Source organism: Euleptes europaea, chromosome 6 (genome assembly GCF_029931775.1).
Source record: "Euleptes europaea isolate rEulEur1 chromosome 6, rEulEur1.hap1, whole genome shotgun sequence".
Classification (NCBI taxonomy): Eukaryota; Metazoa; Chordata; class Lepidosauria; order Squamata; family Sphaerodactylidae; genus Euleptes; species Euleptes europaea.
The window spans coordinates 81,471,015-81,491,155 of NC_079317.1; the positions used below are offsets into that span (position 1 = coordinate 81,471,015).

The following is a 20,141-nucleotide window of genomic DNA, read 5'->3' on the forward strand; positions in this document are numbered from 1 at the left end:
GATCCTTTCCAGTCTCCATAAACTTAATACCTCCTATCTATTCTGTTCTTTCATAAAGCTGTTAATCTATTTTTTTAATTTGAAACAATAACTATTTTGAGAGCCAAAGCCATTAGAAAGTCAACATAAACTGTTAACTTTTAAGGAAAACATCTAACATTATAAATTGGCAGAGCATCACAAGCAAAATGAGCCCCAGGATAGGCACATGCAGCCTACTCAGAGCATAATATCCCTAGGGTGAGGCAAACGTTCTCTAGCTCTCTGTGCCACCCTAATAACAACTATAATCACTTCCATTTCTTCTCTGGGCCAGTTTTCCTTTCCAGACCACTATTCTTTACCCCAATATGAAATGACACTGGGGTAGCAAAATCAATAGACTTGGGGGAATTTTTTTTGATAGCCCAGTTACTTTTTCTTTACTGTAAGAGGTAAGTGGTTGTACTTTGGAGATGTTGTTTGCTAGTGTATCATAACAATGTCCTAAAAGGAAAAGGTGTCGAGCCACTTTTTATGCATTCTGCTGCTTAACATGGAAAGAATTTCACCCCAGAAAACTGGTAAATGATTTAAGGTTTAACTCCACTTGTTAAACAACAACACTTACGAAACCACTGTGTTAGTTGAGACGATGTATTCTACTTCTTTGGTCCACGGGTTCATGAAACTGAACCAGCAGCTCCTCAGTGTAATAAAAGATCCATCTTTGACTTTAAACTTGTAACAATTAGTATTAATTTTTTCTCTTGACTGTAAAACTGAAAAAGGAAAAGAAAAAAAGTCAGTACATCCACGTGTTGGCCTTATAGCCACGAGAACTGCTGTCTAGGAATGCATGTTAATTCGCTTCTGCACCGTCACAGTATGTCAAATTTTTTATAATATTGTCTACTGTTACAATTAAAATGTTAATGTAGGGTTTTCCCACATGCAGTCTATATATGGAATTTTAACCTAATCAAAAATACCTTAAGGGGAAAAAAGAGAGATTTAATACTGCTTTATTCAGAGTAATTGTTTTCCACAAAACTTCTCACCTTGTCGATGACATTCTGCCAGATGTCCTATATCATCTTGATGAAAGTATTCGTAACATGAAGTACCTAGAAGTTCCTGTGGTAAGTATGCCAAAATGGCAGTTGCCCTAAAATATGAAAAAGCTGTTGAGCTTTCCGATAATTCAAAACTATAAAATTATTCAACTATAAGAGAAAGAAATAAGTATGGCCTGCCCCTGCGGCTTTAAGTGCACAGCAGGCAAAGCTTTTCATGTATTACCAGCTGCCAGATTCTGCAGCTCAAGCTGCTGTTAAAGAAGCAGGGTCAGCATCCCTACTTATATTTATAAAACGAAGTAAAAGCTTTGTTATCCAGAATGGCCAGATTACCCGCCTCACCCAGAGGGCAATCTCCTCTCCCATAGCTACGTACATACCCCTGTGTCTTCAGGCACATGCATGTCCTACTCCCCAATCTCCAGCTAGCTTGATGCCTCCAGCAATTGCTGGGCTTCTGACAGCCGGTACTGCCAGCTGACATGATTTTCAGGTGCCTCCTTCGAGCTTCTGGGAGTCAGCTGTGCTGGAGGACGTGCGGGGTAGCTGGCCTTCTGGTCTGTGGAGAGGGTCCTGCCAGGCATGGGGACTGCTGCCATGGTATTCCCCACGGGATGGGGTTTGGTTGCTGTGGATTCCTCTTGGTAGAGGCCACATCAAAGCAATATACTTGAGAACCTGGCACATTTGATTAACCGGCAAGCCCCATAAGTGCCGGATTACAAAGCTTTTACTGTATACACTAAGCTTTTACAGTATACATAAAAGTTACACATTCCATATTTCATTCTAAAAATCAATTTTAAAATACAGCAGGCCTAAAACGACAATTAATGAGCATAAACTGGGATTGTAATTGTGGCAGGAAAGATGGGTTACAACCACAGCAGGGCTACCTGTAACGCTTCCCAGTATGTTTTTTGATAACCCCACCCATGTTCAGCACAGCCTCAATTATATTGTGTGATGCACGGTCCTGTTAATTTTCATTGCCAATTCTTGTGGTAGGATTGATTGACCCAGCTAATATGAATGACAGAATGTATATTTTACAAACAGTGAAAGGCAGCAACGAGGTTTTCAGCTCATGTTCCTGATCCACCTGTACATAGGATATCTATGCAAATAGGCTTCACCTACTTAAATTTTTGTGACGCACAAGAGGTGCCCGCTCACGTACACATTTGTACGCATAAACACTCATTAAGTGGTCTAAATACAGCCATAGGACTAAAGCCTTACACCCATACTCTTACTGAAAGGTATGTGGGAACCAGCCTTTACTAATGTTACTACAGTTGATGAAAGAGGTAAAACAGACATTGCTTCTACTAAAGTAAATTATTCTGTAATTGGCACTTATTCGTTGGATAATAAGAGCCCCGTGGCGCAGAGTGGTAAGCTGCAGTACTGTAGTCCAAGCTCTGCTCACAACCTGAGTTTGATCCCAAAGGAAGTCAGTTTAAGGTAGCCGGCTCAAGTTTGACTCAGCCTTCCATCCTTCTGAGGTCGGTAAAATGAGTACCCAGCTTGCTGGGAGTAAAGGGAAGATGACTGGGGAAGGCACTGGCAAACCACCCCGTAAACAAACTCTGCCTAGTAAAAGTCGGGATGTGATGTCACCCCATGGGTCAGGAATGACCCGGTGCTTGCACAGGGGACCTTTACCTTTTATGTTGGATAATATGCTATTTATTTTAGCTTTGGGGAAGACTTTTTGTATTTTTCCCTCTTTTCTTGCCAGATATTAGCTGGCAATACCAGTAAACCTAGCAAAGTGGCGTTAAGTACTTATTTTTAAATCTTCCTGTCAAAAATCAATACTGAGATTCTTTGTCTTTCTAGTAAGTAAGTAATCAAGAAGGGCTGGTCACTCATATGTTATCCTCCTCTCTAAGCCTCTTCTTCAACACCCCCCAGCCCTGCCAAAAGTCATCATCAACTCCAATGATGTGATCATTTGATGATCATATGGGAAGAAACATTTTCAGAGGAGGGGGCAGGCAGGTGGAATAAAAATGTATGCCCAGTATAGATATGAAGTAACATACAGTACATGACCACTCATTTCAGTGGGCTTAAATGCAATTCACAGTGTGCTGGATTTTGGACATTGTTTGTATTTAGCCCATTTAAACATTCACGAAATTAATGTTATGTATGCATGTGTTGCCTCCCCTTCTTTGCCCTCTAATTTGCTGCCAGTAATTTTATCTCCTTTCCCCACTGCCAGTACTATGTGTTGGCATGGAAATGTCTTGCAGGTGACTATGCTTCTATCAATAGGTTTTTAGGTACCATCTGCTTTAGCTGCTGTATTTCAGATAATTCTGGAGAGGCTTTGCTAAGTATTTTTCATTTAGCTACTGGCGTAATACAGCGACTCATTTATGAAATTGTTCAAGAACAGGATGTCCAGCTGAATTCACTGTAGGCCAGAAAACGGAAGGTTTATTCTCAGTGTTACTGTAAAGGATACAGCATCCCAAGGACTACAAGATAAGCAGTGCAAAGTATATAAGCACTTTTAACATGGGCTAGTCTTTAGCACTGACTAATTGATTCCCATAGAGCACTGGCAAAGGTCAAATGGTAGATGCTACCAAGCAACAGCAAGTATAGCAATTCTCCAGTATTTCGATATTTATGGACACAAAGCGCTACAATGAACCTTTTTCTTTACACAGAGCTCTCTCTTGAGATGGTGGGTGATTTTATTATGAGTTCACAAGAATACACCCACTCACTTCGTTGGAGGGAGCAGCATCCGACCAGCTAAAAACACTGACTGCAGTGTTAAAGCATCAAAACTTGAAGTCTCAAAGTGACATTTTCATGGGTTGGATTCAGCAGCCCATCGGCAAAAAGCACTGAAGTGGATCTTTCCCCTGATCTCTTTCCCCCAGCAGTCCTTTTTGCCCCTGGGAAAGTAGACTGCTGAAGTCATGACACTAATAACCATATAGGCTGGGAGACTGTGCTGAGGAAGCAGGATGAGTAGAGAAAGTGTGGAAAAATTCGGGGGGGAAATTTTGGTTAAAAAAAGGTAAAGGTTCCCTGTCATTCCTGACCCATAGGGTGATGTCACATCCCGACGTTTCCAAGGCAGACTTTGTTTACGGGGTGGTTTGCCAGTGCCTTCCCCAGTCATCTTCCCTTTACCCCCCAGCAAGCTGGGGACTCATTTTACCGATCTTGGAAGGATGGAAGGCTGAGTCAACATTGAGCCGGCTACATGAAACCAACTTCCATTGGGATCGAACTCAGGTTGTGAGCAGAGCTTGGACTGCAGTACTGCAGCTTACCACTCTGCGCCATGGGGCTCTTTGGAAATTTTGGTTAGCACTTAAAAAAAACCCACAACCCTATGGGAGATGATACATTTGGTTCTGGAACACTGTGGGCATATATTTTTTTACAACTTAATAGGGTACTATGGGTTTGAAGCTCCTGGCAGAGACCTCTTACGACCAAGTCAGCCTATGTTATGTTGGCTGGGGGATAAGTCGTGTGGAGCTGGGCTGTGGTAACGAATTGTTATGAACAAAAGAATAAGATAATTATACAACTAACTGTGGGTCAATATTGTGAAGCAGCCATTAAATTTTATATTATAGTATTAAAATTTAGAGTGTAATAAATACAAACATGAACAGCACATAAATACACAATTCTTCTAGTATACATATTTAGTTTCATACAGACATAATTTCTGCTTTGAACAAACCATCTTGTAGGCTACAGAATAAACATCAGCACCAAACTATTGCCCTTGGTACCGTAAATTAAAGATGTCAATTCTTACCTCTGATCTACAAATACAAATTTCCCATCAATTGCATGTCGAGAAACATACTCTGTCGGCTTAACCCTTATCTCTCCATTTACTGGCTGAGGAACTACGTGAGGATGCAACCGTCCAATTGCAACAAGACAGCTTAAGTTACAGCCTTCATTATCAGGCTCATTGTCTTCGTCTAGTCCCATTTTTGTTGGCGGCCAGCTTTTTAAATATCCTGTGCTATGGATAGTGCAAAAGCTTTTTCGGTCTGCTACAAAAGGGGGAAAAAAAGGTTTTGGTCATCAGTACTGCACTGGAAAAAGGGGCAGTTCAAGAGGCTCATTACACAAAACACCCCAAGGAACACTGCAAGCATCCAATGCAACCATATTGGGTTGGATCCAGCAATCCATGGACACAAGGATCGCAAATTTTCCCCTTGTTTCCCTCCCCCAGCAGTCCCTTCTGACACTGGGAAAATTAATACCCAGGTTCACAGCACCTTGTTTACTTACAATCATCTATGTCGGAAGGTTGCAGTAGGGAAGGGGTGCAATCCTCCCTTCCTCCTCTTATATATTATTTCTTTAACAATCTAAGAAATGGCTTAAGCCAGTTAAGCCAGACTTTTTAAAGGAGTCAAAGAAGCAGAACTAATTTAAACAATTACACATTTTTTCTTTAAACGTCTACAGACTCATAAGAACCATTCTGGGGTTGGAAGCCAAAATGCATTCATCAAACAACATATGTATGCAGAAAATACATTTCTGATCCTACTGAATTCAGTGGCAGAACCTGCCATTTGCTTCAATATGGCAGAAATCATAAGGTACAAAATAGCAGTCAGACTTTTGCCCCATGGGTAGCTGTATCTTTCCAACATCTCATTAAAGATCAAATAAACATCTTATTGACAGAAATTCTATTGGTACCTTTCTTCTTAGAACAGGTGGAAGGAAAGTCCTTGTCTTCTACTTTCACGGATGGCCTGTTGCATTTCATCCTACAAAAGAAGGAGCGTCTTGCTCCAGAGCATAGCCGTGATGGCCCAGGCGTTATATCAGTTTTAACTGGAAGCCCAGCTGCATGGGGGAAAAATACAGATCCAAACTGGTGAATGAGTTCTCACACACACATGCATACACACAAAGGCATAAATTGCACACGCGTTTCACATGCTCACTTTTTGCATCTATGAGCCTTTCCCGTGGCGCAGTATCAGAAGAAGAAAGCTGCTCCTTAACTTTGGCGATATCTTTAGGGTGAAGGTAGTCAAACAAACTTTGACCAATCAGATCATTCTGTTCAGACAAAGTTATAAAACACAAGTTAAATTATTACAGTGCGCGATGTATGTACTGAGGAGAAGTCTTAATAGCTTTTTCCTTCAGTTTAAATGGTGCTTTAAATAATGAACTGACCACAGAATAAGATCGCTCTTTACCCAACAAAAAACCTTCCTTTTACTCCCCCCCCCCAAAAAAAAACTGACAGGAAAGAATAAATTCAGCTTCTACATTCACCATTTAATCCTCTTTTTACAAGGATCTTATCTTTTATAAATCACATAGCCAGGAAAAAAATACCTGACTGTAGTTGAGGATTTTGAAGACTGATTCTGAAACAAACAGTATCTTTCCTCTGTCACAACCCACAACAAAGAGAAAGCCATCTGCTGCCTAATTGGGAGACACAAGGTAATTGTTTATTTACATATATTTAAAATTTGTGAGACAGTATAATAGGCGTTTAAACATAAATGGAGTAGCATGTGATACAGTAAACAAAAATTATTCTGATAGAGTCCTGATTACCATGACAGTACAAAAAGTGTAAAGCTGAATTCACTGTGTCTTCATTAAATTTATAATCTGATAGGATTACATTTGGACACCTATAATATGTTTATTTAAAGTGAGCAGTTATGCTGTGCTTTATAGTCAATTCAAAAAAAAAAAAAAACCCTCACAAAAGCATTCAAAAGCCATGGGAGATATGGGGTGGGGAGGAGAAATGGAGGTCAATCCTCTTCTTGTTCTAATAAAATCTTTACAGAATTCTACATTCTACCAGAAGCAGTTCCCGCGTCAGAGTAGAAAAGGCCATCCAAGCAAGCTGAAGCAGAAATACCTCACTTTCATTGGACTACTGCCATTAATCTTTGCACAGGAGCTACTAGGAAGCCAGGAGAAAAGTGTTTCCTGGAAGCTGGGCAGACTTATTCAAGTCAGATCCAATAACGGTTTTTGTGGGACACCTTACCCAGTACTTAAGAGCAGGCCATTCAAAGGGATCACAAAGGCATCATCAGGCCATTCAGGGCCACCACAAGGTGGCAGCCCCTCACTTACTAGGCTAATTCTTCTCTGGCCCTGATGAAACTCATCTTGGGTGGGAGGTATGGGGTCTCTATGTTGATGCCCTTCTCTAAAAATTTCTCAGAAGAAGTTAAAAGCATAGGTAAACCATCTGGGCAGATGTGGGAGCAGAAACATAAAGAACACAAGAAATTAAGAAGCGTCTTGCTGGATTGTCCATCTAGTCCAGCATCCTGTCTCACACAGGGACCAACCAGTTATTCTGGTTGGCCAACAACATCCAGTTATTCTGGATGGCCAACGACAGAGAATAGAAGCCAAGGCCTCCTACTGATGTTGCCTCCTAGCACTAGTATTCAGAGGTTTACTGCCTCTGAACATGGAGGGTCCCTTAAGTCACCATGGCTGGCAGTCAGACAAACAGACTTGGCAGAGTTCCACTTGCACAAGATTTTGTGCCATACCTAGCACTTTCCTCACTATTATCTTAGAGCCCGGCAATTGAATGCACAATGCCTTGTGCAAGTGCGAAAGTATTTGGGGGATATGCTAGATTTACTTTAGTGCAAGGGGCAAGGATGAGCTTTTCCCCACTTGCACATAGAACCTAGCACACATGGAAATCTTCCAGTGGATCCAAGCCATTATTAATGCTACCTGAATTCAACAGATCTGCTAGTATATATAGATGTATACAGGTTTAAGTCCAAATACTGATTTCTCATATAGTTTAAAACTGCCTGGGTATGACAGAACCTCAGCTGCATTTTGTTAACTGATGCAATACACTGAGAGTTTTATGATAATGTTATCAAAAGTTAAAGGAGATTTTAGTGCTGTGGCTACTGAAATAAAGGGATCTCTTATGGCATGGAGTTCTAAAATACAACTTTAAAAAGGAAGGCCACTTTGCAGACGGAAATCTATCCGCAGAAATTCTTTGGTGGATCCCAGACAGAAAACTATATTTTACTGCTAAATGTAAAAGATTCGTTATTGCCACTTTCTTCAGTAACATGGATATTTTACAATCAGTTATGTCAAAAAAAGTCTACAAAACCTTGACTCTTTTAATTTGATTTTTTAAAATCCTTTAATTGGAAAGCAAAAGGAACTGTAAAATAAAGACAATGGGTTGGATCCAACCAATGTTTCCACTTGTAAAAAAGGGAATGGGAGGTAGCTCCCTTTCATTATAAAAAAAGGCTATGCTGGGAATCATAGACAAAAGCCATGTGGGACAGGAGATGTAATGAGGAGGAGAATAGGGTAAGATTGAGCAAAAATGCTGGTTGAATCTATACCAACCCTTCCCTTTTCAATGCAAGTGCATTCTGAAACTCCCCGTTCTCTTCAACATGGATGGCATGTCATAGCAATGGCTGGACTGAGATGAACAGTCAGCCAAATCAATGGTAAGTTTTGAAAGAAAAAAACCCCCAGTAAGATTCCTGAATTAATCTTTCAATTTGGAGCAACACGTTTAGAAACCTCAAAACATTATTCCATTATGAATCATCTAGCTACTTTCAGTGGTTACTGTTCATTTATTATCCAGCTTTCAAGTCACTGGCATGTATCCTACTGCGCTGCTCAGAAATTCTGGAAGCCCCCCTCCAGCATAAGGAGTCTTTCTCCAACTTAAGTGGCCCTTTGTTCCTTCCACTTACATTGGCTTGGAGCGTGGAAGGTACTTGTGGGATTTTTATCCCCTACCCCCCACCAGCCCTGAGACCTTTGAAAAGCGAATGCTTGAATGGACAATATTATAAATTTATTGGCGTGTTCAAAAGATGTCCTAGAGACCTTAATAAGTTCCTGGGAACCGTTGATTCCAGTCTAGTAGTGTCTCGCTGAATAAGATAACATATTCCTTCTCAGGAAGGGGTCCTTTCTAAGAGCGTAGGCACTTAACAGCCCGATCCGCGACAGTGCGGATGCTTCATGCACCCTTCTGGTGGCATAGTCCGCCTTCCTGTCCAGAGAGTCCTTAATGCTGCCTACCCCGTCCTCTGATATGAGACTAGGCGACTGAAGGGCCGCTACAGAGCCTCCACTAATGGGACTTGCAACAGGGACATGGCCCTTGGTTCCAGGGTATACATCTTTTTAATAGCAGCGGGCACCTGCTTGTTTGACATGAGTTTCTCCCATTCTGAGCGTAGCAGGTCCTCAAAGTACTCAGGGAAGGGTACGGTACGTGACCTAGACTTAACCCTGGAAAAGAACTCCTTGGTGCCCCTGAACTTGGTCTTACTTTTAATGGCCTCAGTATCCTCATCCTCGTGGAGGTCAAGGGCAGCTAAGGCTTTGCACAAGAGGGGCTGATGGTCTTCACTGGAAAAAAGGCGAGACTGGTGGTCTTGGTCTAGATCCCCTTCTCCCCCTTCTTCCCCCTCATCTTTGGAAGAGAACTCTCCCTCCTCTTTCTTCTCCTTCTGTAGGGAGATTGGCCTGGTGTGCCTTAGTGTTGCTAATAGGAGGGGCCTTCCGTGCTGCCTTGGTCAGCCAGGGGTTGTGGGTGCCACTCCAGGACGCCTTGTCCATAGCCTCTGAGTAAATGGAACCCCTAGAGGGGGAAGAGGCCCTAGAACTCATGGGGTCTCTGCAAGAAGGGTCACCCAAATGAGCCAGCTCTTCTCTGAGGGCTCTACGCATTAATTCCAGCATGCTCTGATCAGCCTCCCCCACCCCACCGACAAAAGGGGAAAAGGAGCCTGTACGTTACTGCTTCCATCACCTGTAGCAGTGTTCCCTTTGGAGCCGGCAAGTCCAGGTGTGCTTAAATTTCGTAGGATTCAAGCCAATGATTTCCATGGTACTGGAAAGCCTATCCAACTTTTGGACTGGTACAGTTTTCATAATATAATATATATGCTTATAACCGACAGAAGTTATACAGAAGAGATTTGTTTCTGGGAAAAGGGCAAGGCTTTTGCTTGTAATATCCAACTCTTAAATTGAAGAAAATGTTGGCCAATGTCACATACAAGGAAGTTGTCCTATACATAAAAGAATCTTCTTTCTTTACACTAAAATTTACATGCTCATTCATGCTCTAAAACTTTTTATGGCTAATGTTTAAAATTAACACATACCCTAAGAATAAGATGTTTTAATTCATCATCTGATAGAAAAGCAGGTTTGTAGTTTGCTTCAGTATACGGGTTTGTGGCACCTTAAGCAGAGGGAGAAAGTTAAAATAAATAATCCAGTTGTGTTATATGCAATGTATGTCATTCTCATGTGTACAGTCATTTTCAGTTTGCTTAGGCTATTGTGTTTTAATACTCAGAATAATGTATCGTCATTATCAGAAGTATATCTAATAGTAAAACTGGTGCTTATTCATATCACAAAAGCAGCAAAACTCGTCACCTACATACTGAAGGAAGTCCAAAAATATGACCTTCTACGTCACTTAAAAAAAAAAAAGGTCCCTCCCATGGCCTGATGAGGATGGAACATGTTCCAGAGGCATGAAATGTTAACATAACTGAGAGTCATTCAAATGTATTTCCTTTTATTCTACCCAATATATTTTTATCACATCATTTCCCTAAGGAGCTCAAGGTTGCACAATATGGTCTCTTCTCTCTGTTCTGTCCTCACAACCACACTTGAAGGTATGTTAGGCTGAGAAAGAATGACTGGCCCAGGTTTGCCCAGTAAATTTAATGATGAGCAGGGATTGGAAGCTGGGTGTCCCCTGGCCTAGTCCAGCACTCTGACCACTATACCACACTGACTCTCTTAAAGGGAAAAAATGGGAGGTGGCATTGGCCTGCTCAAATACCTGAGATATTCTCCTGTAGGGGAATTATTCCAAAATATTTAGCCCCAGCTTGTTCCCTCTAAAAGCAAACCATCAAGTGCCCATTAAGAAAGCAATGAAACAAGACCCTGCACAGACACAGTAGGGGTATTTGCATAGTCATGGACTTCCTAGGTATGCAGAAGATTATCTGGTTTAAAAGGGGGGATCATTTTTAAAACAAAGCCTGGTGACTGTTGTGGCCATTCTTTCATCTATTATTTTATGCCTCCCCTTCAGTTCCTCACAGGTCCCAATTTAAGAAATTCTAAAACCAATTAGATGTTTTCAAAAGCTTCTCTGAGACAACTACGTTTTACTTCTACCTGCTGAAAATATCTGGGTAGCTCAAAAGCTCAGATACATTTTTCTGAGTAATGGAGAAACAGGCCTATTACACACCTCTTAGTAGTATTAAAATATTGCTAACTCATTATAAGATCATATAGGGTAGTGGCTAATGGCATAAACTGGAAAGTCGCTCGTTCACATCGTCCCTCAATCAAATTCATTGGGTGGCCTTGGGCGAAGTCCCCACACACATTTCTCCGAAATGAAAAAATGACAATATTGTCCTACCTTACCCAGCTCTTGAAAATACTGGGTGGTAACCACTCAGCTAAGAATGGGGCATTCCTTTGGTGCAAGGAGCCTTGGGAGGGGAGGCGTCGTAGGATACAACCCATTATCTCAGTAATTCACATAAAGGGCTTTGAGCATTAAGTATTCGCCCTAGTAGTAGTAATTACTTTTTTAAAAATACTTACCACGTAATGTCTTCATATGCTGAACAGCCATTCTCAGTACTGTAAGCTTATCTAACTTTCTGGACATAGCGTTGCACGTTGGCACTAAAGAGGCCAGTTCATCAATAAAACTGTTCATCTTATCACGACGTCTTTTTTCAATCTGACTATGAGCCTCCCTAAGTGATAATGAAAGCAAGAAAGAGATAAATGATGAACATCTAGCTGTCCAGAGACTCACTGCAGTCCTCGATTGCACGCATAAAGGTTGATTAACGTGAGACAGCCATTCGTTTAACTTGCTTGGGTTGGGTGATCTGAAATTAAATGGGAAGGAGAGAACTCTGATCTGAAGATCTTGACTGTGTCCAGCTATTTGGGGGGGGGGGTAACTGACTATACAAGCCATGGTGCCTCTGCAAGAACTTTCAGAGGAACTACGGAGAGCACAGAGTGTGAGTAATATAGTCTAGAATTCCCTATTTCTGTTAATGTATTAGTTCAGACAGCAACCCTAGACCGTTAGCCTCTGAAAGAACTTCACTGGCTGCAAACAAAACTGGAAATCAAGCGGCATTGTTAAGACTAACCATGTTTATTTCAGCATAAGCTTTTGTGAGTCGGGTGCAGAAGAAAAAGAAACACACCGCCTTCCTTCCTTCCTAGTGAGTTAAGAGCCCATTCCTCATTTTCTGCTACATCTTATATTGAAGGAATGCTGAAGTTATCTGACAGCTTCTGAACTGCACTTTTACAAACTATGAAAGAGGCCTTGACCATATGGATGTTGACTGATGGATCAGTGAATGGTGAGCCTGAACGCATCTGAACTCCCTTCCTAAACCTGAATTGCCATCTTGTTTCCTGCTTCCTGAATAACAGTTGTCATAGTCATCGAGCAAAAGCTGTCGTTATTATAACATTAACCCTGTGTGTTAACTCACTCTATAGTTGAGGCACAGTCCTTCAATAAACTTCTGTAATTTGGCTCTCAATTTAGTTTTACACTTCATATCTACCCCAAAATTCAATGCCTTCTCTGACGCGTTGAGTCTCTTTGATCAGCTACATGTAAAGCTGGAAACAGCAAGAATAGACAAGTAGCCAGGGTTGCTCAACACCCTTTAAGTAGAAGCTGCCAGAAGTGAACAGAGGTTCTGCTAGCAAAAGGCTGTCAGGTATGTTGTAATATCTAGATTCATACAGGTGCAAGAACCAAATGCTGCGAAACACTTGCATTCAATTTAAAACACAAATATGTCTCATGATTTAATACGTCATTGGGTTGACTCTAGAATTCCACTGGCAGAAAACAAGTGTTGAATCCAACCTATAGATTCCCAATGAAAATAAACTGAAAACATTCCATTCTGGGCGCACATTCAAAAAGGGTGAACATCTCTCATCTCCAGCCCAGTCAGTCAGTGTTAATTGAGTTAATTTCTAAAAAATCATAATGATTTTACCTTGCATTTTTAATTCTGCCTTGTTGGTCTGTATACTCCAACCTAGTGGAGAGCAAAATGACATCAGTCAAGTCTTCACAACAATACACTTCATAACAATTCTGGAATATCTCCATTTATCTATATAGATCTAATGCAATAGCAATGGCTAGAGCATTAAGTTTCTTACATGCATTGAGAGGGGTTCCAAAGAGTTCAAAAACTTGCGCATGCCCAGTGGGATTTTTAATTTTTATTCTTTGAACAGCACTCCCCAATGACATGCCACAATCTGCTTTTGAAAGGTCCCTTTAGTTTCAAAAGCACAGGGGATCATTGTTCAAGAAACTTAAATTAAAAACCCCTTGGGCATTCAGAACTGAATATGATGTTCTTTGGGTTCCAGCCATTGAACACTTAAATTTCAGAAGGATCGCAACTGAGTATTTTCCCACCAAGATTAGCATTGTTCTCACATCTATGTACTATGTAAGGACTTGATCCTTTCCTGGGATTATCCTGGCTCTTATATACTTTCTGGATTCTCACAGACTTCAGTTGCACAAAGTGCACGCAGAGCTATCATAATATACTTTTATTTCTAAAATGCACAGTCAGTTCAGCAACAAATACCTTCCATGTTGATCATCTTTGTCTGTATCCATACCTTCTCTAGAAACAAAAAATAATAATAGCAACTATCAATCAACATGCATCAGAAAGTGACATTACTTATCACCTTCCAAAGCCATATTCACTTAATCCGACAGTCATACAAGGATAAAATCAATTACTTCTGGAAATAAACAGGACTGACTTCTTAAGTACAGCTATCTTCACTAAAACACTCTTGTATGCATAGAAATATAAGAAACTATCTTTGAACCTGGCCTTTTTTTTAATCCACAGATACATCCTTTATTAAAGAAAATGGATCAGAAGGAAAATTCATTAAAGGTCAAAGTACATAGAATAACCAATGCATGGCAACATCTGCACATCAATTCCTTTTCCATAATGTCTAATCCAGCTGTTACGGTCATAAAGCGCATGAACTGCATAAAAATTGCAACAGAAGGGAGCAGTGACCATCTCTCTTCTTTAATTTGAATTACTGCATGTGCTACCTCAAGTCCCAATCCTCAACCGTAAATTGGAATCTGTGTTGCTTTGCTGATGGACATGCACTTGTGTGAGACTTTGGTTACTCTCCCCCCTCTCATGCTGTTTTCATCGGTTCAATGACCCCCACCCCAGAACAGGATTTCAAGAGTACAGCAGGCTGCAGTGGGAAGGGAGAAGTGGGAAAATTCTGTAGCACTCACAGTGCATAGGATCCAACCCTAAGTTACCAGCCTCCAGCATCTTTCCTACTGCTTTAGATATACAGGACTTCCTAAGTGCTTTCTTTTTGTCAGTACACTCCAACCGAGCTACACCGTCAGATATGTCTTATATAAAATCGGGGCAATAGATTCCACAGCCAATTAACTTTTTCCTCCCTGAATCCTTAGTGTCGGAGAGAAAGAACTGCAGGGAACAGACTCCATTTTAGAATTTCTGTGAGCCAGTTACCCAGATCGTTTTCATTCCAATATTTTACAGTCTTTTTTTTTTAAAAAAGTAATTGCATATCTTTTAAGTGTATTTTCCCAAGTACTTTTAAAAGGTATTTAATCTGTTTATGCCCTTTAGTCCATTAACTAAAACAGCATTTAATAAACTGCAACATGAGCTCTTTTGTTTGTATATAGTCAAGTGCTGTAATAGAATTTTCTATCCCAATTTTTGTACTTACTCAAAAGAAAAGCCATCAAGTCTGAAAAGAAAGAAAATATTATACAGTATACTAAGGAAAGGCAATGGCTCATTATACATTTTGAATTCTAATGATCTAGTACACTGTTGCACTGTCCTTCCTCCAAATATCTCAGGTAGCTCTACGGTCACATTAAGTACAATTCTGAGACAGGATTCTATGATCAGATGGATTCTCAGTGAGCCCTTCTTCCATGTGAGTTTGTAGGATTACAGATTTATTAACTTAAAATGATATTTTTCTTACAAGAGTAATCACTCCCCCTCAAAAACAGCATCTAATACATGTGTTGGAGAGAAGTAATGACATTACAAAATTAGTTAAGAGATTTTGGCCTTAAAATAGAGTTGCATTTAAGAAAATAATCCTAAACTCAGACTCTTACTCAGGTCAATTCAATGGTCTTACTTCCAAGAAAGTTTTCTTAGAATTGCACCACATATCCCATTGAAATCACCTAACTTGCCCTAATGATAGCTAAAGCATGATTCAATTTATCTGGCTTGACACCCATACTTGTTAAGAGGAAGCAAGGCTTTCTCACACACTATAAGGTAACGGGCCCAGGTTTACCACCAAGCAGACAACAGACAAGCAGCAGCATCCAACCCCCGCTCATGTTCCTCTGGGATGCTGGTGTTTGCATTTGCATTCTACATTTTCAAATGTAATGACATTTAAAACGTGTAAACCTGAAGAGCCAATTCTGATTTCGAAACACGGCTAGAATAGAGAATAAAGAAGTGCATTTTATTTTCATTTCAACATATGAATAAACAATGACTTACCAAATATTTAGTATTGTATTTTCCTACTTTTTCTCCTAATAAAGGCAAAGGTGGAGGAAGGAGGGAGGGTTGCAACAATTTTCACAAAACAAACAAGGTATGTGCAAAAAGTGTGTTCATTATTACCTGAGACCCAACTCTCTCCAACGAAGGATGTAATATTTGTGATTGCCATGGGTTTATAGTCCATCATGCCGCTTTTTACAGGTTAAGCAAGACTTTTTGCTTCCACTAAAAACATAGGGTTGGATCCCATGCCTCTTTTCTGCTAGTGAAAGAAGCCTTCCACCAGAAGTGGAGATGTTAATGAAACCAGAGATAGCGGGGGCAATTTCAACTATTTCTTCCTCCTCACTGCAGCATGCATTTTGCATGGCTTTTAGTTAGGTTGCCAACCTCCAGGTGGTGGCTGGAGATCTCCCACTTTTGCAACTGATCTCCAGGTGATAGAAATCAGTTCCCCTGTAGAAAATTGCTTAGGCAATTGGACACTATGGCATTGAAGTCCCTCCCCTCTCTAAACCCCGCTCTCCTCATACTCCACCCCCAAAATCTCCAGGTATTTCCCAACCCGGAGCTGGCAACCCTACTTTTAGTTCATCAGCTCCTCACTCTTTGGCATCAGTTCTTCAGGTCTCACAGCTGGCTACTGGCGAAAGGCAGGAAAAATCCACCTCTGTCTTCAATTGCAATGACATAGCATCCAACCCACAGAACAAGTAAGTGAAGATGTAATATGAAGGAAAGAAATATCTGAAGGGTAATATTAATGGGCAATCCACTTACTGATAATCAGTAGAACTTCCTTTCCTTTTCCTATTACAATCCATTCCTGAAGTGCTAAGAGAACTAGAGATTAAGTCAGTAGGACCTGGTGACATAAAATCACTGATTGTAGAAGAAATATCCATCCTTTGGTCAGCCATTGGATTGTCTGTAATTATGAGGAGAAAAAAAATAGCTGTTAATAGATTTACTAGATAACATTACAAAAAACAACAACACACAAAAAAAATTATTTGTTCATTTAGATGTATTGCCCCTTCTATTCCAAAGGCTCAACACGAGTTACATCTATTCCTTGCCTCATCCTCACAACAGGATTTTGCTCAGGAAGCAATTTGGTTCTTATTCTACCTAAAGGAATGGAAAAGAAATGCCACGCTATATTAGAGCTGAGGTCCAACCAGGTGCTTATAGGAAGCTCAGAAGCAATGTAAAATGCAAAGGGCCATTTGCTGTCCCCCCCCAACCAGCAGATGGGCAACCTGGCATAATATGGACTCTCAATACCAGAGTTCCATTATGGTTACCAAAACTCCTTCATGAATTTTTCCAACTCTGTTTTTAAAACCATGATGCCAAGAGAACTTGCCCAAAGGAACCTAATGACTCCGCTGATGAACTTATGACCCTGTCTCCCAAGTCTATCTTACTGCTGTAATTGCAAATCACAAAATTATTACAAAAAAGAAAGGTCAATCATTGATTATTACAAAAAAGAAAGGTCAATCAAAATAAAGATTTTAACTGTTAAATGTGAACGCTGTCAAATAATAAATTGTTGGTCATGCAAGGTGTACGACATGCTGGACAGTGTTTCAAGCTACCTGGTGCCTCAAAGTGGATGGGAGGGGGATCTCATTTGAGGATGAGGTAAAAAATGAGCAAATACAAGAAAAAATATACAAAAGTAGAGAAAACAGGAAAATAGGTGGCTCCACAGATGAATAGGAAACAAATACAAATTCTATTTTTTACAAAAAATGAGCTGCAAAACATCCAAATAGCTTAAAGGAGAAAAAGAAGTGGGCATAATGTAATTAAGCTTAATTATTATTTTGCTTAATATTTTATTAGATTTCAATATAATTGAATTAAAACTCAGCACACTTTTTTGGGGAGGGGGAATCAACAGCATTGATGGTCGAGTCCACCAAAATTACATTAGTGGAATGCCTGATGGAATAACTGTGACTTAAATACCCTGTGGAGCGCAGACAAGTCCCGCAGGGCACAAGTCTCTGCAGACAAAGCATTCCACCAGGTCGTGGCCACGATGGAAAAGGCCCTCGCCCCATCACACTCAAATGGGCAAACAGAGGGCCAGGCTCCACCAAAGGCCCACGTGCAGGAGAATGAAGACAGAGCGGGGATTATAACGGGAGAAGGGGTCCTTTAGACATGATGGTCCCAGACCATTTAGGGTTAATTAAGGTTTTAAGTAACATGAATTTTAAAGGTCTACAAACAAAAGCTGCTGACTTAAGTTTCCCCCTTTGCAAAACAGTTAAATCATAAAGAAACGCAGCAGAAAAGCTTCTAAGCCACAATACCTGTCCTTACCTGAAAGCTTGATCTCTGGAATTCTAGATCCACTCTGAAAAGAACAGCTGGTACCTGCCGCTAACACCAGAGCAGCCAGTCACCTTAACCCTCTTTTCATGTCCTCCAGCCTCGTCATTGAAACGCCTTCAAAAGTCTGAGGGGGGAGGGAAATGTCCAATTGTCAGTTGTATTCTACCAAACCACTACAAACTAGTTGACCTTTATTATTTTTTAGTAGAACTTTGACATACCTGAATTAGCACAATGCATGTGATCAAGGATAACAGAGTAACAGACTGTACAGCCCAATCTAAAATTTAATCTTTATCTATTTGGACTCATACTATTTCTATTAGTTTAGAATGTAGTCTAAAATATTCATGCCTTTCTGCCTATCCTGAATCCCCAATACCACTTCTCTCCGAGAAAATAAGGAATAATTAAATCAGTGCTATAGCAGAGAGCTACCTGTTTATAGCTTCTTACCCAAACGAGTCCCTCACGACTTCAACAATGTCATCCTGAAGATGGCTATCAGTGATTCAAGCTCAAATAAAGAATTAAAATCAGACCGAAGCTGACTGGCCCAGCCTGAAACACTATACAAACACAGGAGATCAGATGTGCACCTATAGCTCCCTAGCCTGCATAAGCCTTTCCATTAATTTAAACGAAGCGGAATGATAGAGGGATCTTCTATGAATGTGAAAATGGCCTTGTGCAAGTCTGCAAAATTTCTTGCAACCATGCTTGCTTACAGATGCCCAGTGCTGGTTATTTAAGGCATGGAGGCACACCTCTTGAAATGGAATGGTCTGGCAAGATGCCTACTTTCTGATCACCTCAAAAATAAGTATCTAACACAGCCTGAAGACCAGGCTGTAGGTTTGTAGCCAAGAAATCTTTCGAGTTATGCAGTATTATAAAGTATGCCTATTGAGAGCCAGTGGGGCCTAGTGGTTAGTGTTGGACTAGTATCTCAGAGACCCAGATTTGAGTCCCCACTCTGCCATGGAAACGTGATGGGTGACCCTGGGCCAGTCACACACTCTCAGCCTAACCTACCTCCCAGGGTTGTTGTGAAGATAAAATGGAGGAGAGGAGAAGGATGTAAATCACGTTGGGTTCCCATTTGGGAGAAAAGCAGAGTATAAACGAAGCAAAAAAATAATATAAAAATATAATCTTGTTTGATTAAGAACAAGTAAGGCTCCTCTCTAGGAGCAAAAAGGTTTCCGCCCACTGCTTTCTTTAGATAGGAAAACAAAGGTTTGAAATCACTACCGTTTTCAAAAAGGGAGGGATCACCAACTGCATGAGTAACAGGAAGTTGTGAGCAAAATAGCCAGAGCGGATACTTCAAAATTTTATTCAGAAAATTTATATCTTGCCTTTCTAATTGAAAAATACACCGAGTGGCTTACAAAAACAGAAACTGCATCACATAAAAACATTAAACCAGTAAAATAATATTGCCCACAGTAAAGGCCAAACTAGACATAATGTTTTTTAGATAAGCAGAGCCTTATGTTTCCCAGACACAACTCGCGTCCCCCACAGCAGCTGCGGAGAACTCGTTTTTTTTTTTTAAAGCACCACAGGGAGCCAATTTAGCTCAAGGCTGCAAAAGTTCCCGCCTTCTCCCTCCTGCGCGGCTTTCCCAAGCCAAAACGTCCCCAGGTGTGTCATATTCCACCTGTTAAGAGGCTGGGTGTGCACTGAATGAAAGTATTCCACAGCTCCTAATAACTTCGTAGAACAAAAACATTCGATAGTCACCGTACTCTTCCCATTTTAATCTGGCCATCCCACTATGCAGTGAAAGCAGCGGGAAAATGACTTGGTTATCATGACCAAACGGGATGAACCTACTATTTAAATATAGGGAAGAATCCCAAGAAATCTGCTTTTCAATGAAATTCATGGCAATGGAACATTGGACTTGCTGTGAAGTTTAAGTATGAGGTGGACATCCTGGCACGTTTGGATACACTTCTTTCCATCATCATAGGAGGCAGGAACTAGACAGTTCGTTCCACCC

The 20,141-nt window shown here is 40.6% G+C and overlaps 1 protein-coding gene across 1 annotated transcript in view; it reads right to left on the bottom strand.

Moving 5' to 3' along the window:
• The window catches only part of BMAL1 (basic helix-loop-helix ARNT like 1), a 32,963-nt gene extending 14,709 nt beyond the window's left edge, over window positions 1-18,254 (bottom strand). Inside the window, exons 1-13 of the mRNA XM_056851015.1 lie at window positions 18,119-18,254; window positions 16,559-16,706; window positions 14,964-14,984; window positions 13,799-13,837; window positions 13,187-13,228; window positions 11,742-11,899; window positions 10,259-10,338; window positions 6,429-6,521; window positions 6,026-6,143; window positions 5,775-5,924; window positions 4,864-5,110; window positions 1,041-1,147; window positions 611-761 (exon numbers count right to left, since the gene is read on the bottom strand). Of these exons, the coding sequence (XP_056706993.1) occupies window positions 611-761; window positions 1,041-1,147; window positions 4,864-5,110; window positions 5,775-5,924; window positions 6,026-6,143; window positions 6,429-6,521; window positions 10,259-10,338; window positions 11,742-11,899; window positions 13,187-13,228; window positions 13,799-13,837; window positions 14,964-14,984; window positions 16,559-16,698 (1,346 nt within the window). The 5' untranslated portion in view covers window positions 16,699-16,706; window positions 18,119-18,254. The remainder of the gene's footprint in view (window positions 1-610; window positions 762-1,040; window positions 1,148-4,863; window positions 5,111-5,774; window positions 5,925-6,025; window positions 6,144-6,428; window positions 6,522-10,258; window positions 10,339-11,741; window positions 11,900-13,186; window positions 13,229-13,798; window positions 13,838-14,963; window positions 14,985-16,558; window positions 16,707-18,118) is intronic.
• Window positions 18,255-20,141: the final 1,887 nt, after the last annotated feature.